This window comes from Anser brachyrhynchus (assembly GCF_964034855.1).
Source record: "Anser brachyrhynchus genome assembly, chromosome: 1".
Taxonomy (NCBI): Eukaryota; Metazoa; Chordata; class Aves; order Anseriformes; family Anatidae; genus Anser; species Anser brachyrhynchus.
The window spans coordinates 50725562-50738478 of record NC_137694.1 but is presented as its reverse complement, the minus strand read 5'-3'; the positions used below and the strand labels follow the sequence as shown (position 1 = coordinate 50738478).

Here is a 12917-nt window from a genome sequence, read left to right as displayed (position 1 = left end):
GGAAGCGTCCGCAGCCACCCCCCGGGGCCGGGCCGGGCCGGGCGGCAGCAGTAGCTCCACCAACCGCCGCCCCAGCGCGAGCGCCCCCCACAACTGACGGGGAGAGGCGACGGCACCCCCGGACTACATTTCCCGTGGTGCAGCGCGCGGGGGGAGGGGGGGAGCGGCAGGGCTGCGCGGGCGCAGTTCGCGGCCGGCGGTCGGTCTGGCAGTGGCCGTCGGCGCGGCGGGGCGATGCGGCGGCGGGGCGCGGTGCAGCGCAAGGTGCCGTGCCTGTTCGTCACCGAGGTGAAGGAGGAGCCCTCGGCCAAGCGGCAGCGGCAGGTGCCCGGGGCGGCGCGGGGGGGCGCGCAGCAGCACCAGCACACCGAAGGGGAGCCGCCCGGCCCCGCTGGCAGGAGGCCTCTCGCCCTGCGGGACCAACCCGAGGGTTGCCCGGCCCGCATGGGGGCCCCTCAGCTCCGCTCCTCCTGACGGGGGTGTCCGGGGTCCGCCCTGACTCTCTGCTTTTTGCAAGTGTAGGCAACATGGCAAGGAACCAGGCCGCTCCAGCGGGAGCGCTCGGGTGTGTGTGTAAAGCCGGCCTGCAGCCCCTGCCTCCTGGGGAAAAACACGCATTTTTAATTATTATTATCCCTGTTTTCTGTGATCGAAGGGGTATGAGGCTCTTAAGTTGCGTAGTATTTACCAAGGTGAAAGCACTGGAGACCAGTTTCTCCCCTGAGATGTAAAAGGCAGCTGTGGACAGATACAGGTGCCTTTCACCTGTAGAGCTCCAGCGTCAGGTTTCCAGTTTCAGTAAGAGCACCTCCCGCTGCCTGTCGACTGCACGGTGAACAGGAATCTGTCTGCGTGACATCCTCTTAGTGATGGTTGGTTTTTGGGTGGAAGAAATAAAATAACGCCAGTCCATCAATAGCTGTTGTTAAACTGTCAGTACCAGCACCGTATTGATAGTGGTCATGTCAGGCTCCTTCCCTAAATGGGTGTTCCTGCATATACAAAAAACAGATGGGATTCGATCTCAAACTGGTATGCTCTGTTTTCTTGTTCCAAGTGCAGGCAAATATATTACATGGGCTTTGACCACTAGGAAAGAAAGGCAGCGGTGGTGATAGGAAAACCAACTGATATTTTCTCACTATCCTAAAAACGTCTTCATAAATACTTTGTTATGGTTACAGATACAGTCACTGAATACATACTTATATAAAGTCATGCAATGTAAAGGAAGTATGTAGGAGCTTCTCATTTTATGAATTCTACGTATTGTGTTTTTCAAGTCAAGGACTTCTTTGTATTTTGATAGCAGGAGATGATGACCAGTTTACAATTCAGAACTGACGAGGGAGAGAGGAGGGATGGATGGTTATACAGGAAGGTATTTTAATCCAAACATAAACATTAACATGTTTTCACAGAAACCGTTACAGAAGTTCTACTAAGGAAAACCTTGGAAACTTGGACTAGTTGTGCTTGGATATTTGTTTCAGATCCCTGGATCACTTATTTCTGTATTCTTTTTGAGATGAAAATGTTTAGTTAATGCTTACATTGAGTATTTTACAACAGAATACTTTGCTACCTTGCATTCCAGTGGTCTCTGCGTTGTATTGATCATGGTGCCATTGCTGTTCAGTTCCAAACCAAAAGGTAGGGCCAGGTAGTCATGATGAGCTTTTATTGCCATAGTAATACAGGAAGGTATATTTCAAAATTTTGTAATGTTGGACTGAAACCCATCTGAATTATATGCACCGTTTAAAGTGGAAGGCAGAACAGTCTCTAAATCAAAAATGGAAAAGAGGGACAGAGACTGGAAATAGGTCGCCTTTGTTCTTTTGCCTTATGGTATTCTCCAAACTTGCCTTGAAGAAACACTGGTGTACTTTGATAGTATTAGAAATCAGCAATAAAATGTATAATACTGGATTTGTTGAGGCCAGCCATGTGAAGCAAGAATCCGTATGAAAACAAGGCCGTAACGTAGCAGTGATTAGAATTTAAAGTACCTGTCTTCTTTTCAGCCATTTAAAGTTTTGGCAACTGAAACTCTAAATGAAAAGGCGTTAGAGGCAGATATATACAATGCAATTCCTACTGAAAAGGTGGATGGAACCTGCTGTTATGTAACTACTTATAAAGGTAATAAGGAAGATCCATACGTATATTTTTCATGTTGACTAGCAGTTTGTTTTACTTGACCACAAAGTAATAAATACGGTAGATGTCTATAAAGTTGTTAGAGATTTTACTCTCCAATGTACATGAAGTATAGTTTAAGTTAATGTGCCAGTCCAGGAACTATTCCAATTTTAAAACTTCTTATTAGTAAATCTTCTTGCACACTAGAATTTATATAGAGGATGTTTAATTTCCTTGAGAAGGATTAAAAGGAGTATGGAGGTTGGGGGGAAATGAGAAGATTGTGCTTCATTGCATCACTAGGATTCTTACCTTTACCTGAAATTGTAAGAAAACTTTCTATTAAACTAAGCAAGGTTCTACAAGTAGATTTTTAGATTTATATACAATAGTTAATTTATTAATTTAAATATTCTTTTGGATGTGAAATTTCTGTAGTGACAAGTGAGAATTCATATTTTACCTTTTATGCAGTTGATTTTAGTACTCTGCAGGGTATGGTTACTGAAGTAAACTGCTGGTTTTATACCTCCGGCATCTCTAGGGCGACCATATCTATGGGCAAGGCTGGACAGAAGACCCAACAAGCAAGCTGAAAAAAGGTTTAAGCAATTCTTATATTCATTGGAAGATTGCAAAGGTTAGTGACATTTTTTTCCTGCTTTGGTAATGTAAGTTATGCACTGGAAGAACACCTCTAGTCTAACACAGGAAATGTCAGTGATCCTACTTTTTTTTTTTTTTTCATGTCACGTCACTCAACTTTATTTCTCTTGCTCTAGTTTAAATATAATGTTGGCTATTTCTTGGTTATTAGCTATTTGTTAATTGTAGTTAGTTTGAAATTTTAAACTACTTAAAGGCTTTAAACCCTCCTAACTCTAGACTGTAAGAGTATGACAAGTGTTGGTGTTTGTACAAAGTAATGCAGACTACTGTCTTTAAAACAAGGTTTTATACTTGTGTTGGTAGAAGATCAAAATGTAGAATTGGCTAACAGTTTGTGCAAAACTAAATGCCACATTTATATGTCTAGAATTTATTTGGAACTTTGAAGAAGATTTCAAGCCTGTTCCTGATACCTGGATTCCAGCAAAGGAAGTAGAGTTCTCTAATGGCAATCCTTTGCCCGATGAAAATGGACATATGCCAGGTAAATATGGCAAAATGTGGGAAAAAGTCATTTTTGATGTGAATTAGAATTAGTTCCAGAGTTATAAATAGTAGCTAACATTCGGAAAACAATTGGAATGTTGTTCATTCATTATCCAGAAAGGCTTTGTTCTGATGTAATGAAAATAATTAGTTTGTCTTCAGCTGAAGCTCTGTACAGCAAAATTGACAAGTTCGTGTTCCTCTGACATTTCTTTGAGATGTGACAGCTTTTCTAGTAACTCTGTTTGTAGCTAAGGTAGGTGTGGTTTTTTTCAATGCATCTACAGTTCTAATATGTATTTGATGAATTTAGATACTTTGGTAAAACGCAGCGTTTTCTCATAGGTTGGGTGCCTGTGGAGAAAAATAGTAAGCAGTATTGCTGGCACTCATCTGTTGTAAATTATGAGGCTGAAATAGCACTGGTATTGAAACACCATGCTGACCCTGGGCTTCTGGAAATCAGTCCGGTGCCACTGTCAGAACTTCTAGAACAAACATTGGAGCTTATTGGGACGAATATTAATGCAAATCCATATGGTAAGTTTGTATGTTCAATTCTTAAATACTTTTTTATTGAGTGATATTTTAGGTGGAAAATAGTAATTTTCTTTGTAGAATGTTTTTTCCTGTAATGATAATAATAAAATTTGTTCTAAACTAGAAACGTAACATGTTAGTTCAACGATGGCAAGTGCAGGGTTCTGCACCTAGGGAGGAATAACCCCAAGCCCAGTACAGGCTGGGGGCTGACCTGCTGGAGAGCTGCTCTGCAGAGAGGGACCTGGGAGTCCTGGTGGACAGCAGGCTGACCATGAGCCAGCAATGTGCCCTTGGGGCCAAGAAGGCCAACAGTATCCTGGGCTGCATTCAGAAGAGTGTTGACAGCAGGTCAAGGGAGGTGATCCTCCCCCTCTACTCAGCCCTGGTGAGGCCTCACCTGGAGTATTGTGTCCAGTTCTGGGCTCCCCAGTACAAGAAGGGCATAGAACTACTGGAGCGAGTTCAGAGGAGGGCTACGAAGATGATTAGAGGGCTGGAGCATCTGCTGTATGAGGACAAGCTGAAAGAACTGGGCCTGTTTAGCCTGGAAAAGAGAAGACTGAGGGGAGACCTCATCAATGTGTATAAATACCTGAGGGGAGGGTGTCGAGAGGATGGAGCTAGTCTCTTTTCAGCTGTGCCCAGTGACAGCACAAGAGGTAATGTGCACAAAGTGAACCACAGGAAATTCCATCTGAATATGAGGGGGCACTTCTTTACTGTGAGGGTCACAGAGCACAGGAACAGGCTACCCAGAGAGGTTGTGGAGTCTCCTTCTCTGGAAATTTTCAAAACCTGCTTGGATGCAATCCTGTGCAATGTGCTCTAGGTGATCCTGCTTGGCAGGGGGTTTGGACTAGATGATCTTCAGAGGTCCCTTCTAACTCCGCCCATTCTGTGATTCTGTGATCTTCTAGAAAGGACAGAAAGGGCTAGCTTAATGAATACTCGCAGGTTGGCACCAAAAACTAATCACCTCAGAAAGCTGAGTTGTCCTGAGTCTGCTTGTCTATTGAAGCTCTTTCTGCCTTCATGTTCTTCAGGATTTACCATCAGAATGCTTTGCTATCGCCTTTCAAAAAGGAGCAGCAGTTTTGTTCAAGTAAAGAAGCATGAATTAATAAGCTTCGGCATTAAGATAACTGTGATTTAAAACAAAACAAAAACTGGGTATACCTTGGCTTTGCATATACATATGCATATGTAGAGGAAACCATTTACACCAAACCTAAAATTGAGGTTTGAGCTATATTGATGCTGAGCTGTGTCTGACACCTGACAGGGAAAAATGGCTATTCTGTTGAAGAACTCTGCTTTCTCAGCAGTCGAGAAGTAGATTGTAGATTTTATCTAATGCTTATTGCAGTTTCCAGACCAGTTAATGAGTAACTTTTTTTTTTTTTTTTCCCCCCTCAGGAATAAGTACTCTGATTGGAAAAAATTTTTTAAATGTTAGTCTTCAAAATATTTTAAGATTGTTTGATGGTGCCTTTTCTTGTCTTTTTTTACTTGCTTTCTTGATACTATTTAGTCCATTAAAACAGAACACTATTCAACCATAATTTTTAGTGCCTATAATTAGCCAGTTGTAATTTTCTAAAATTATGAAATATTATGGGTATCTCTTTAAAGAAGTGTAATTTCAGCTAAATTTTGGCTGTGACCTCTCCCCTTAAAGTCTGTAAACAAAAAACACAATTATGTATGAGCACAAGTACGTTTTAATTTCTTAGCTTGGTTGCTATAGTAATTTGTAAGGATGGATAGGAAAAATAGTAATACATAGTCTAAGCGCTTTGTTAGAATTTAGATTTTTTTTTTTTTTTTACAGTTCCTTTAACAGCTCTTTTCTTAGTTGTTCAATATAAATCTTCAGTCAGTGAAGAGGCAATGCATGTTTTAACAGCCTGGCCTAAGTATCAATCCCCATGTGTAAGAAAATGTGCTAGACTTTCAGAAAGAAAGATGCTTGTTTGTGATATGGATTGTGATTCAAAGCATGAAGAATTTCATCAGTGATTTTTATGGTTACTGAGGAGGTGAGCATGAGGACTGAACAGAAGATAGTATAACCTGTATATCATGTTGATTTATTTTATATAAATGTTACACGAGGAAGAGATGGCTACATTTGATACTTAAGTATATTGAACTGGTCTTCTAAAGGCAGGACATTTTTGTAGTATCTAACAGAAATCTGCCTTTATAGGGTGCTTTTAAGATAGCTGTAATAGCAAAAGTGGGGAAAAGGTTAAATTTAAACACATAACTAGCAGGATGATTTTTGTTCCTTTTACCATAGGATTGGGAAGCAGAAAGCAACCTGTACATCTTCTTGTACCACATGGAGCATTTGAAATAAAGAATCCACCTACTTTGAATCAAAATGACATACTGTCTTGGTTTGAAGGCTGCAGTGAGGGTAAAGTTGAAGGAATTGTGTGGCACTGCCGTGATGGGTGTTTAATCAAGGTAAATATATCGATAGACATGTGGAAATCGCTGTAATAATTTGTACTATCTGAGGTATTGTGATTTACTGTTCACTCTTTGCCTTTTCCAAATTCTTTAATAGTAAACATTCTCCTAGCAAATTAGGTTACAGTAGAATTAGTCAAGCCACTGAACAAGTAATCACTACAAATGACAGCTTATTAAACTTTTTCATTACGTATGTTATGATAATAGTAATTGAGAACATAAAATAATGGTTTTCCTATCTGTATAGGAATCCCTCAGTATTTTAAAGTTTATTTTAAAAATTCATTTCGTGTAATGTCATGTAGAACAAGGATTGTTAATGTGTTCTCTGTTTAATTAGCAAGTTAATTTTTATTTCTGAAGCTGTGGTGCTGGTTTGCCTTTTGTGATCTACTTAGTCATGTTATTCAAATAACAGGTAACTGATGAATGTTTGTAAGAAAAGATCTACTGCAGGGGATCCTAGAATTAAGATCTCCCTCTCTCTTTCAAAATGGGCACCGCTGGGCTACCATATCCAAATCTCTAAATGGATCTATTTCTTCTTATTTTAGCTCCATCGCCATCATCTTGGTTTATGCTGGCCACTTGCAGAGACATACCTGAATTCTCAGCCTGTTGTCGTTTCTTTTAATAGAAATGATTATGAGTGTGACTTTGGACCAAAGAGTTTGTTTCACCATTTTTCAAACCTAGATGGTCAAAGATTCGACAGACTCAAAGATATCAAGTTTGATGGTTGAAGTTTTTTTTTTATTCTAAGTTAATTGCTGTATGTCCTGCATTCCTCTTGTTTATGTCTATCACAGAACTTACAAAAAGGAATCTTGCTGATTGGGCAGTGGGCACAATACTCTGCAGTTTGAAGTTCTTCCTAAATGACTAATTGTATGTAATAGGAAATGTGACATTCAGAACAGAGATCTAGCTTTCAGCATGTTTTTTATCACTTCTGAAAAAATCCTTAATATGTGTACCCATTCTTGGAACTGTTATGGTCAAATAGTCTGTTGTCCAACACTGGCTGATCCGGGTAGTTTAGTTAATGAATGCCAACAACTGTAAAAGTTCCATAGATTGCCCTTTTCTAAATATAATTACTGTAACATGTAGAATTCAGATTGTTTTTTCTTATCAGCACAAGATAGATTTCTGGTGGGACTAGAATTAGGCCTGAAATGTGATAATTTTTTAAAGGTTCGAGTTCTTCTTGGGGAAGGCATTCACTGTATTATTTAACTGATAAGCTTCAGCATTATGCTAGTGCCTGAAATCCTAATTAAGCTAGTTCATAATTTGGGACAAAGATCAAAGTAAGTAATAGGAATTATACTCATTCTATTTTGAAGATCCTTAGTAACTAGAAAAAGATGTGACTTGGTTTAGTAATAGGCATTTTGAGACTGCATCTAAATTTATCTAGGCTATATTAAGTATTTGAAAAAAGATGGCATAAATAAAAGTGAGAATGCGTGATGTTTTGAGTGGGCTTTGTTTATTTGGACTATAAAGTACGCATCTGTATAAAGTATATAAAATGTAAAATTTAACATAATTGCACATTTATTTATATAGAAGAATACTGTTTATTTTCAGTTGTTCATTCTTGAATTTTGTAAAATTTCAGTAAATATAAATAATGATATTATAAGAGACAACCATAGTCAAGATGTATTACAGCACAAGACAGCAAGAATAAATTATATAGTACTATTGATCTGGAATTCAGCATACACAGTATGCATGCAGAGTTTCTGAACTTCTAAGTGGAGTTGAAAGCTTGGACTTCTGAAAAATACATATAACCACAATTACTGTTCTGAATTAATATTGCTGTGTGTCTGGGGGAGATAAAGCTGTTTTTCATTTTGACTGGTGTGTGCCACAATCCACCGTCTAATCCAATTCTGCATGCTGTGGTATGCCAAGCCATTGTAACTTTAATAATTTGTATCATTCCAGAAAGAAAATAGACAAATAAATCAGTATTATGTAACTGCCCCAGAATTTATTTTCTATATCAATATCGAGGATACTAAACATTAGCCTAATCAATGGAAACATTGGCTGGACTATCCACTTGAATGCCAAACTCTTCAGAAAGCTGCTTTAATCTTTCTTCCAAAATAATATTTTTTTTTACTTCTTCATTATAGTTATATTTCAGATCCTCAATTTCTTCAAAAAAGGAAGGGTTGAAGTTTTCCAGTTCTTTTCTCAGCTTTTTTGTTTCTTCCTATTAAAAAGAACAAACGAGTACCATCAATATACAGAACTTAGGAAATACACGTCAACAGCTTTTTTGCCTTTTTCTTCAGAGTTCTTGCTTGACTACAGAGACACAAAAATCTACCCAGAAACAGCAAATTAATGAACAACACAATCTGCTTTATAAATGTAATGCTTAGAAATTGAGGTGTTGTTTTAGTGTTAGTTTGGATATCAAATAGCTCTTTCTAGCCAACCATAATTTTGCAAAGGATGCTCTTGCCAAGGATAATCTTTGCAACTCACCTTTAATTGCTGTTTTTCTAATTCTGAGGCTTTTAACTGTGCCTGGAGGTCAGCTACATCTGTCATTCCCTTGTCTTTTTTGTCCTTCTCTACAATTTCGTTAGGTCCTGCAAAAAATGTCAACTTGATAGGAAATTTAAGGTAATGATAATCAATCACATGAACAATTTTGTTACAGTAGGTTTGCTTCTCTTGAAAGTTGAAACAGTAGAAGTGTATAAACACAACTGTGATCAACAACCACCAAAATTTCAAGTCGTGGGCTTTTCTTTAGTTCTTGCACAAATTAGGTGGTGGTATATAATTCTTGTGACTAAATGTTGTACTCCCATGGCCAGTCTAGTGGCACACTTCTGAGAAATACAATATGTACAGTTTCTCTGAATTAAATGCAGGAGTTTTGGAAATTATGTAGTTTATGGATCTTAAACTGTATTCATGATTATAAGTGTTTTTTTTCTCCCCAGTCTTACGGCAGTGCACTGCTGTGTAGTGCTCTGCATGGCCTCCTTTGTTTTCCCTATGGGACTGAGGCCTGCTAACTCTTAAATCATTCATAGTGCTGGTATCTGGAAATAGACACTTCCCTGGCAGCTTGAAGCCCTAGGTTTCAATGAATGACAAACCCTACAAACAGTCTTCTGAAGTTTATGAAGTAAATGGTAGCATGAAATACCCACTTTCTTGGGATAGGAAATCTTGCAAAGATTCCAGCCTCTTATTAGGCCGGATCTTTCATTGTAGAAAATTTTTACTAATAATTCCTATAAAAAGGCTGTGTAAGTACTCAAAGATCAAAGACCTTAATCTGCTCCAGTTTATGGTACTTCAGCATTAATATAATCCAAATAATTCTGTGGATTTATTACCATCTTGCACACATTAAGTAAAAATAGTTTTAGGCCCAAAATACATGAAGATCTTTATTATAGGTACTGAAAGAGATTACCAGCTGCAGGACCTTTACTTGTATGCGTAGGTATGTGGTGCTTATAGTTTTCCACCTGGTGAGCTAGTTCTGCCTTTTCTTTCTCTAATTGATTATTAGTTGATCTGGAATATAAAATAATTTTAGATTTTTTAAAAATCATCATAATGTTTCAGAATATCTAATAATATAAATAAAAATAGCAATGTCTGTTCCTTGATCATTCTTATTTCATGTGTATTGGCCGAGGAATACAGTACCTTAAAAGCTGAAGCTCCCTGATGAGGCCTTGTTTTGTCCTTGCATCTTCAGAAAAGTGTTTGAGAAGCTCAACCTTAAGACAAGGTAAAAAAAAAAAAGTCTTAATATTGAAAACAGTATCCACAGATACTGCAGTTCACAGGGAATCATGGAATTACTTCTCTTTGGCATAACTTAATAAAATAAATGAAAATACTACTAACAGTGAATTTTATATATATTATAAATAGATTATTATATAAAATATAATTTAACAATGGTCTATTATATAAACATATTATTATATACATGTCTATTATAAATACATTTTCCTTTTAGTACTAGTTGAGTACAAAGGGGGAAAAAAAGTGTTTACCTTACTACCATTTTCTGCAAAGCCTTCTAGTTATTTACAGTACTTTTAAAGCTAGTACAGGTTAGTGCTGTATATTTCATGAAAGGTAAAGAAAGAAGTAAGTATTCACAAGCCAGATTTACAGAAAAAAAAAGTTAGACGCATGGATTGAGACATTAGGATAATTTATAGATATGCTTACGAAAGCGATATACGTAAAGGTGCATAAAAATACTACCAACATGCTCATTGGAGTGTATTAAGTGTCTAAGTTCCTTTTTAAGTGTGATATTGAAAAGCCTGTGATTTTTAAATTAAAAAGCAAATGTATATGATGTTGACTAGAAATGACCTGCAGTCATAAAGTAGAAATAGGTTTCTAAACAAAGAGGGAGTTAGCTTGTGGAAGTGCCTTTCAGTAGAAGTTGCAGGAGGAAAAAGTTAAAATCTTTCAAATGTGAAACTGTTTTTGTTTTTTTTTAATACAGTGACAATTTATGAACTCCCATAAGGCTACCGTTAGCAACAGACTTTATTCTACTACCTGAAATTCTTTGACAGTCAGTCTCCATTTCTTTGAAACGGAGTTAACCATGACCACATGCCATCATCTACATTTGAGACACAAAACAAACCTTGAAATGTGATGCCCCAGAGTCATACCACATAATAAAATAATTGTCTGTTGTTTTTTTTTTTTTTTTTTTGCTGTTGGTATATGCTTTATGTTAATAATTCTGACTTTAAACTGAAAAGTGAAACCAAGCAAAGCTTTACAAAATAATTGTTTTACAGAACTCCATTCTAAGTTCTGCTTATTGAACAAGTTCAACTGCTTAGATAATAATATATATGACTTTTATATTGAAAATCCCTTGTATTCAATACTTTACTCTGAGAATGGCCAGTGCAAGATAGAAGCTAATCTAGGTGGATAGTGCTAGGACTAAATCTCTGGCATACTTGAAGTTCAAAATCTTAGATATCTTTTCAAAGATAACCTTAATTGAAAATTCAAGAATTCTTCCATATGTGAAATATATTTGCTAAGGACTGTGTGTAAGATGCCATATTGGAAAGAGATATGGAAATCCTTTTAGGGACTCAGTCCCCCCAAAATGACCTGGAAGAAAGAGGAATGTTCCTGTGGCATATTCAATGTGATGACCAAGCTAGAATGATTTTAAGACAACATGAACCATCTATACTTCCAGGCTTCAAATGATCAATGCAACTAAAATAAAACTACAGAGAAATATTATTTCCCCAGTAAGTGCAAGTCATGAATATATACAGGTAATATGTAGTAAACCTTATTAATCCTGAAGTATCTAAATGTAAAATTATGGCAATTTGGACTGGAAAAAAAAACCAAACCTTGTGGGTTACAGAATAAATAATATACTCTGCCAATACAGATATTAGAATGAAATTAATATTAATCTATTCTCAGAGTCATCTGGCTAGATTTTACTCACCTGTTCTTTCAGATCTTTTAAGTTTTTATCAGCATTATGTTCACGTTCTGTTGCCTCCTGAAGCAGCCGTTTAAGGTTAGTAATGCTTTGGTTTTTTTTAGCAATATCCATTTCCAGTTCCTTCAACTTTGTTTCATGCATCCTGGTAAAAAAAAAAAAAATAATAATATTAAGAGAAAGATAAGAGCAAAAGCTAATGCATTTACAGAAATAGAGATGAAAATATTCTCACACAGATGAAATGCCGTAAAATGCATTCTAAAATATGTTTGGAGCAGAGGCCTCAAAATAATTACTGATCCTGTTAATAAGCAAGCTGAATGAAGCATAACAAGAAACGTTTTTCTGTGATTTTTGAATAAAAAGGCTCTTCCAAATGTTCCACTGTTGCTGACCTTACTTTGTTTCTTTACCAATAAGGGCCTGGAATCTTTCTATTGTACTGTACATATATCCCAGCCTACTTCGTACTAAAAACATGCATGTCTTTTACTGCATTCAGCTGATGCAGTGGTGTGCATGGGTCACGTCTCACTTCAGTGTCATACTTTTATAGTACTGTAATTTAAAAATTTATGGAAAATTAATGTACTGAGAAAAAGTTTAAGACAGATACAGGAAATGAAGACTCCAACAGAAAAAAAATTCTACGGTAAATGATGTTTTGCCCTGGAGTAACTGTAGTCTGAGAATGATTCAGTTTTCTTTGAGACATGCAAGGCTACAAAAATGATTTTATAGAATCACTGAAATGTCAATTGGTAAGCACCTCTGGAGGTTACCTAATCCAGCTTCCCCTCTGAAGTGGCTTTTCAGGTAGTGATAGTCTCCAATACCTTGCTATCTGCTAAACAGTAGAATCCCAAGGATCACCTGGATGAAACTTTTGGATGATGCCCTGTCAAGGACTTTTTATTACCATGTACATACTTTGGAAAATGTGCGTGAGGTGGACTGCATGATGAAATGCACCAATAAGATTCTCTAGGTTAGCTTTTCTAGGTTGATGTTATTCATTTACTTTAAAATCATGTTAATCTCAAACCATGTTAAAGCAAATAAAAATTTTTACTCACAC

General features: G+C 37.2%; 2 protein-coding genes across 13 annotated transcripts in view; one reads left to right on the top strand and one right to left on the bottom strand.

The window, feature by feature from the left end:
• Positions 1 to 153: 153 nt before the first annotated feature.
• Positions 154 to 7800, top strand: RLIG1 (RNA 5'-phosphate and 3'-OH ligase 1). Of its 4 annotated transcripts, XR_013947746.1 has the most exons (9): positions 343 to 1032; positions 1310 to 1381; positions 2028 to 2145; positions 2690 to 2785; positions 3182 to 3298; positions 3646 to 3840; positions 5675 to 5882; positions 6146 to 6315; positions 6879 to 7800. XR_013947746.1 is itself a non-coding variant. In XM_080583274.1 (8 exons), exons 1-8 carry the CDS (start codon positions 1012 to 1014, stop codon positions 7065 to 7067), a joined length of 978 nt encoding a protein of 325 aa, XP_080439400.1. In that variant the 5' UTR covers positions 997 to 1011; the 3' UTR covers positions 7068 to 7800. The 4 variants fall into 4 exon arrangements, 3 of the variants coding, with proteins under 3 accessions (XP_080439401.1, XP_080439402.1, XP_080439400.1); XM_080583274.1 differs by lacking the exon at positions 5675 to 5882 and having other exon boundaries at positions 997 to 1032; XM_080583275.1 differs by lacking the exons at positions 343 to 1032; positions 1310 to 1381; positions 5675 to 5882 and adding an exon at positions 154 to 324.
• A 2-nt stretch (positions 7801 to 7802) lies between these two features.
• Positions 7803 to 12917, bottom strand: part of CEP290 (centrosomal protein 290) — a 54366-nt gene continuing 49251 nt past the window's right edge. For 7 of the 9 annotated variants that reach the window (XM_080580802.1, XM_080580805.1, XM_080580806.1 and 4 more), the window contains 5 exons: positions 11840 to 11981; positions 10027 to 10100; positions 9788 to 9891; positions 8839 to 8945; positions 7803 to 8560 (listed from right to left, as the gene is read on the bottom strand). In XM_080580802.1, coding sequence (XP_080436928.1) covers positions 8372 to 8560; positions 8839 to 8945; positions 9788 to 9891; positions 10027 to 10100; positions 11840 to 11981 — 616 coding nt within the window. In that variant the 3' untranslated portion in view covers positions 7803 to 8371. Of the gene's footprint in view, positions 8561 to 8838; positions 8946 to 9787; positions 9892 to 10026; positions 10101 to 11839; positions 11982 to 12917 lie in introns of those variants that run through there. The other 2 variants (XM_080580804.1, XR_013946775.1) reach the window with 2 other exon arrangements.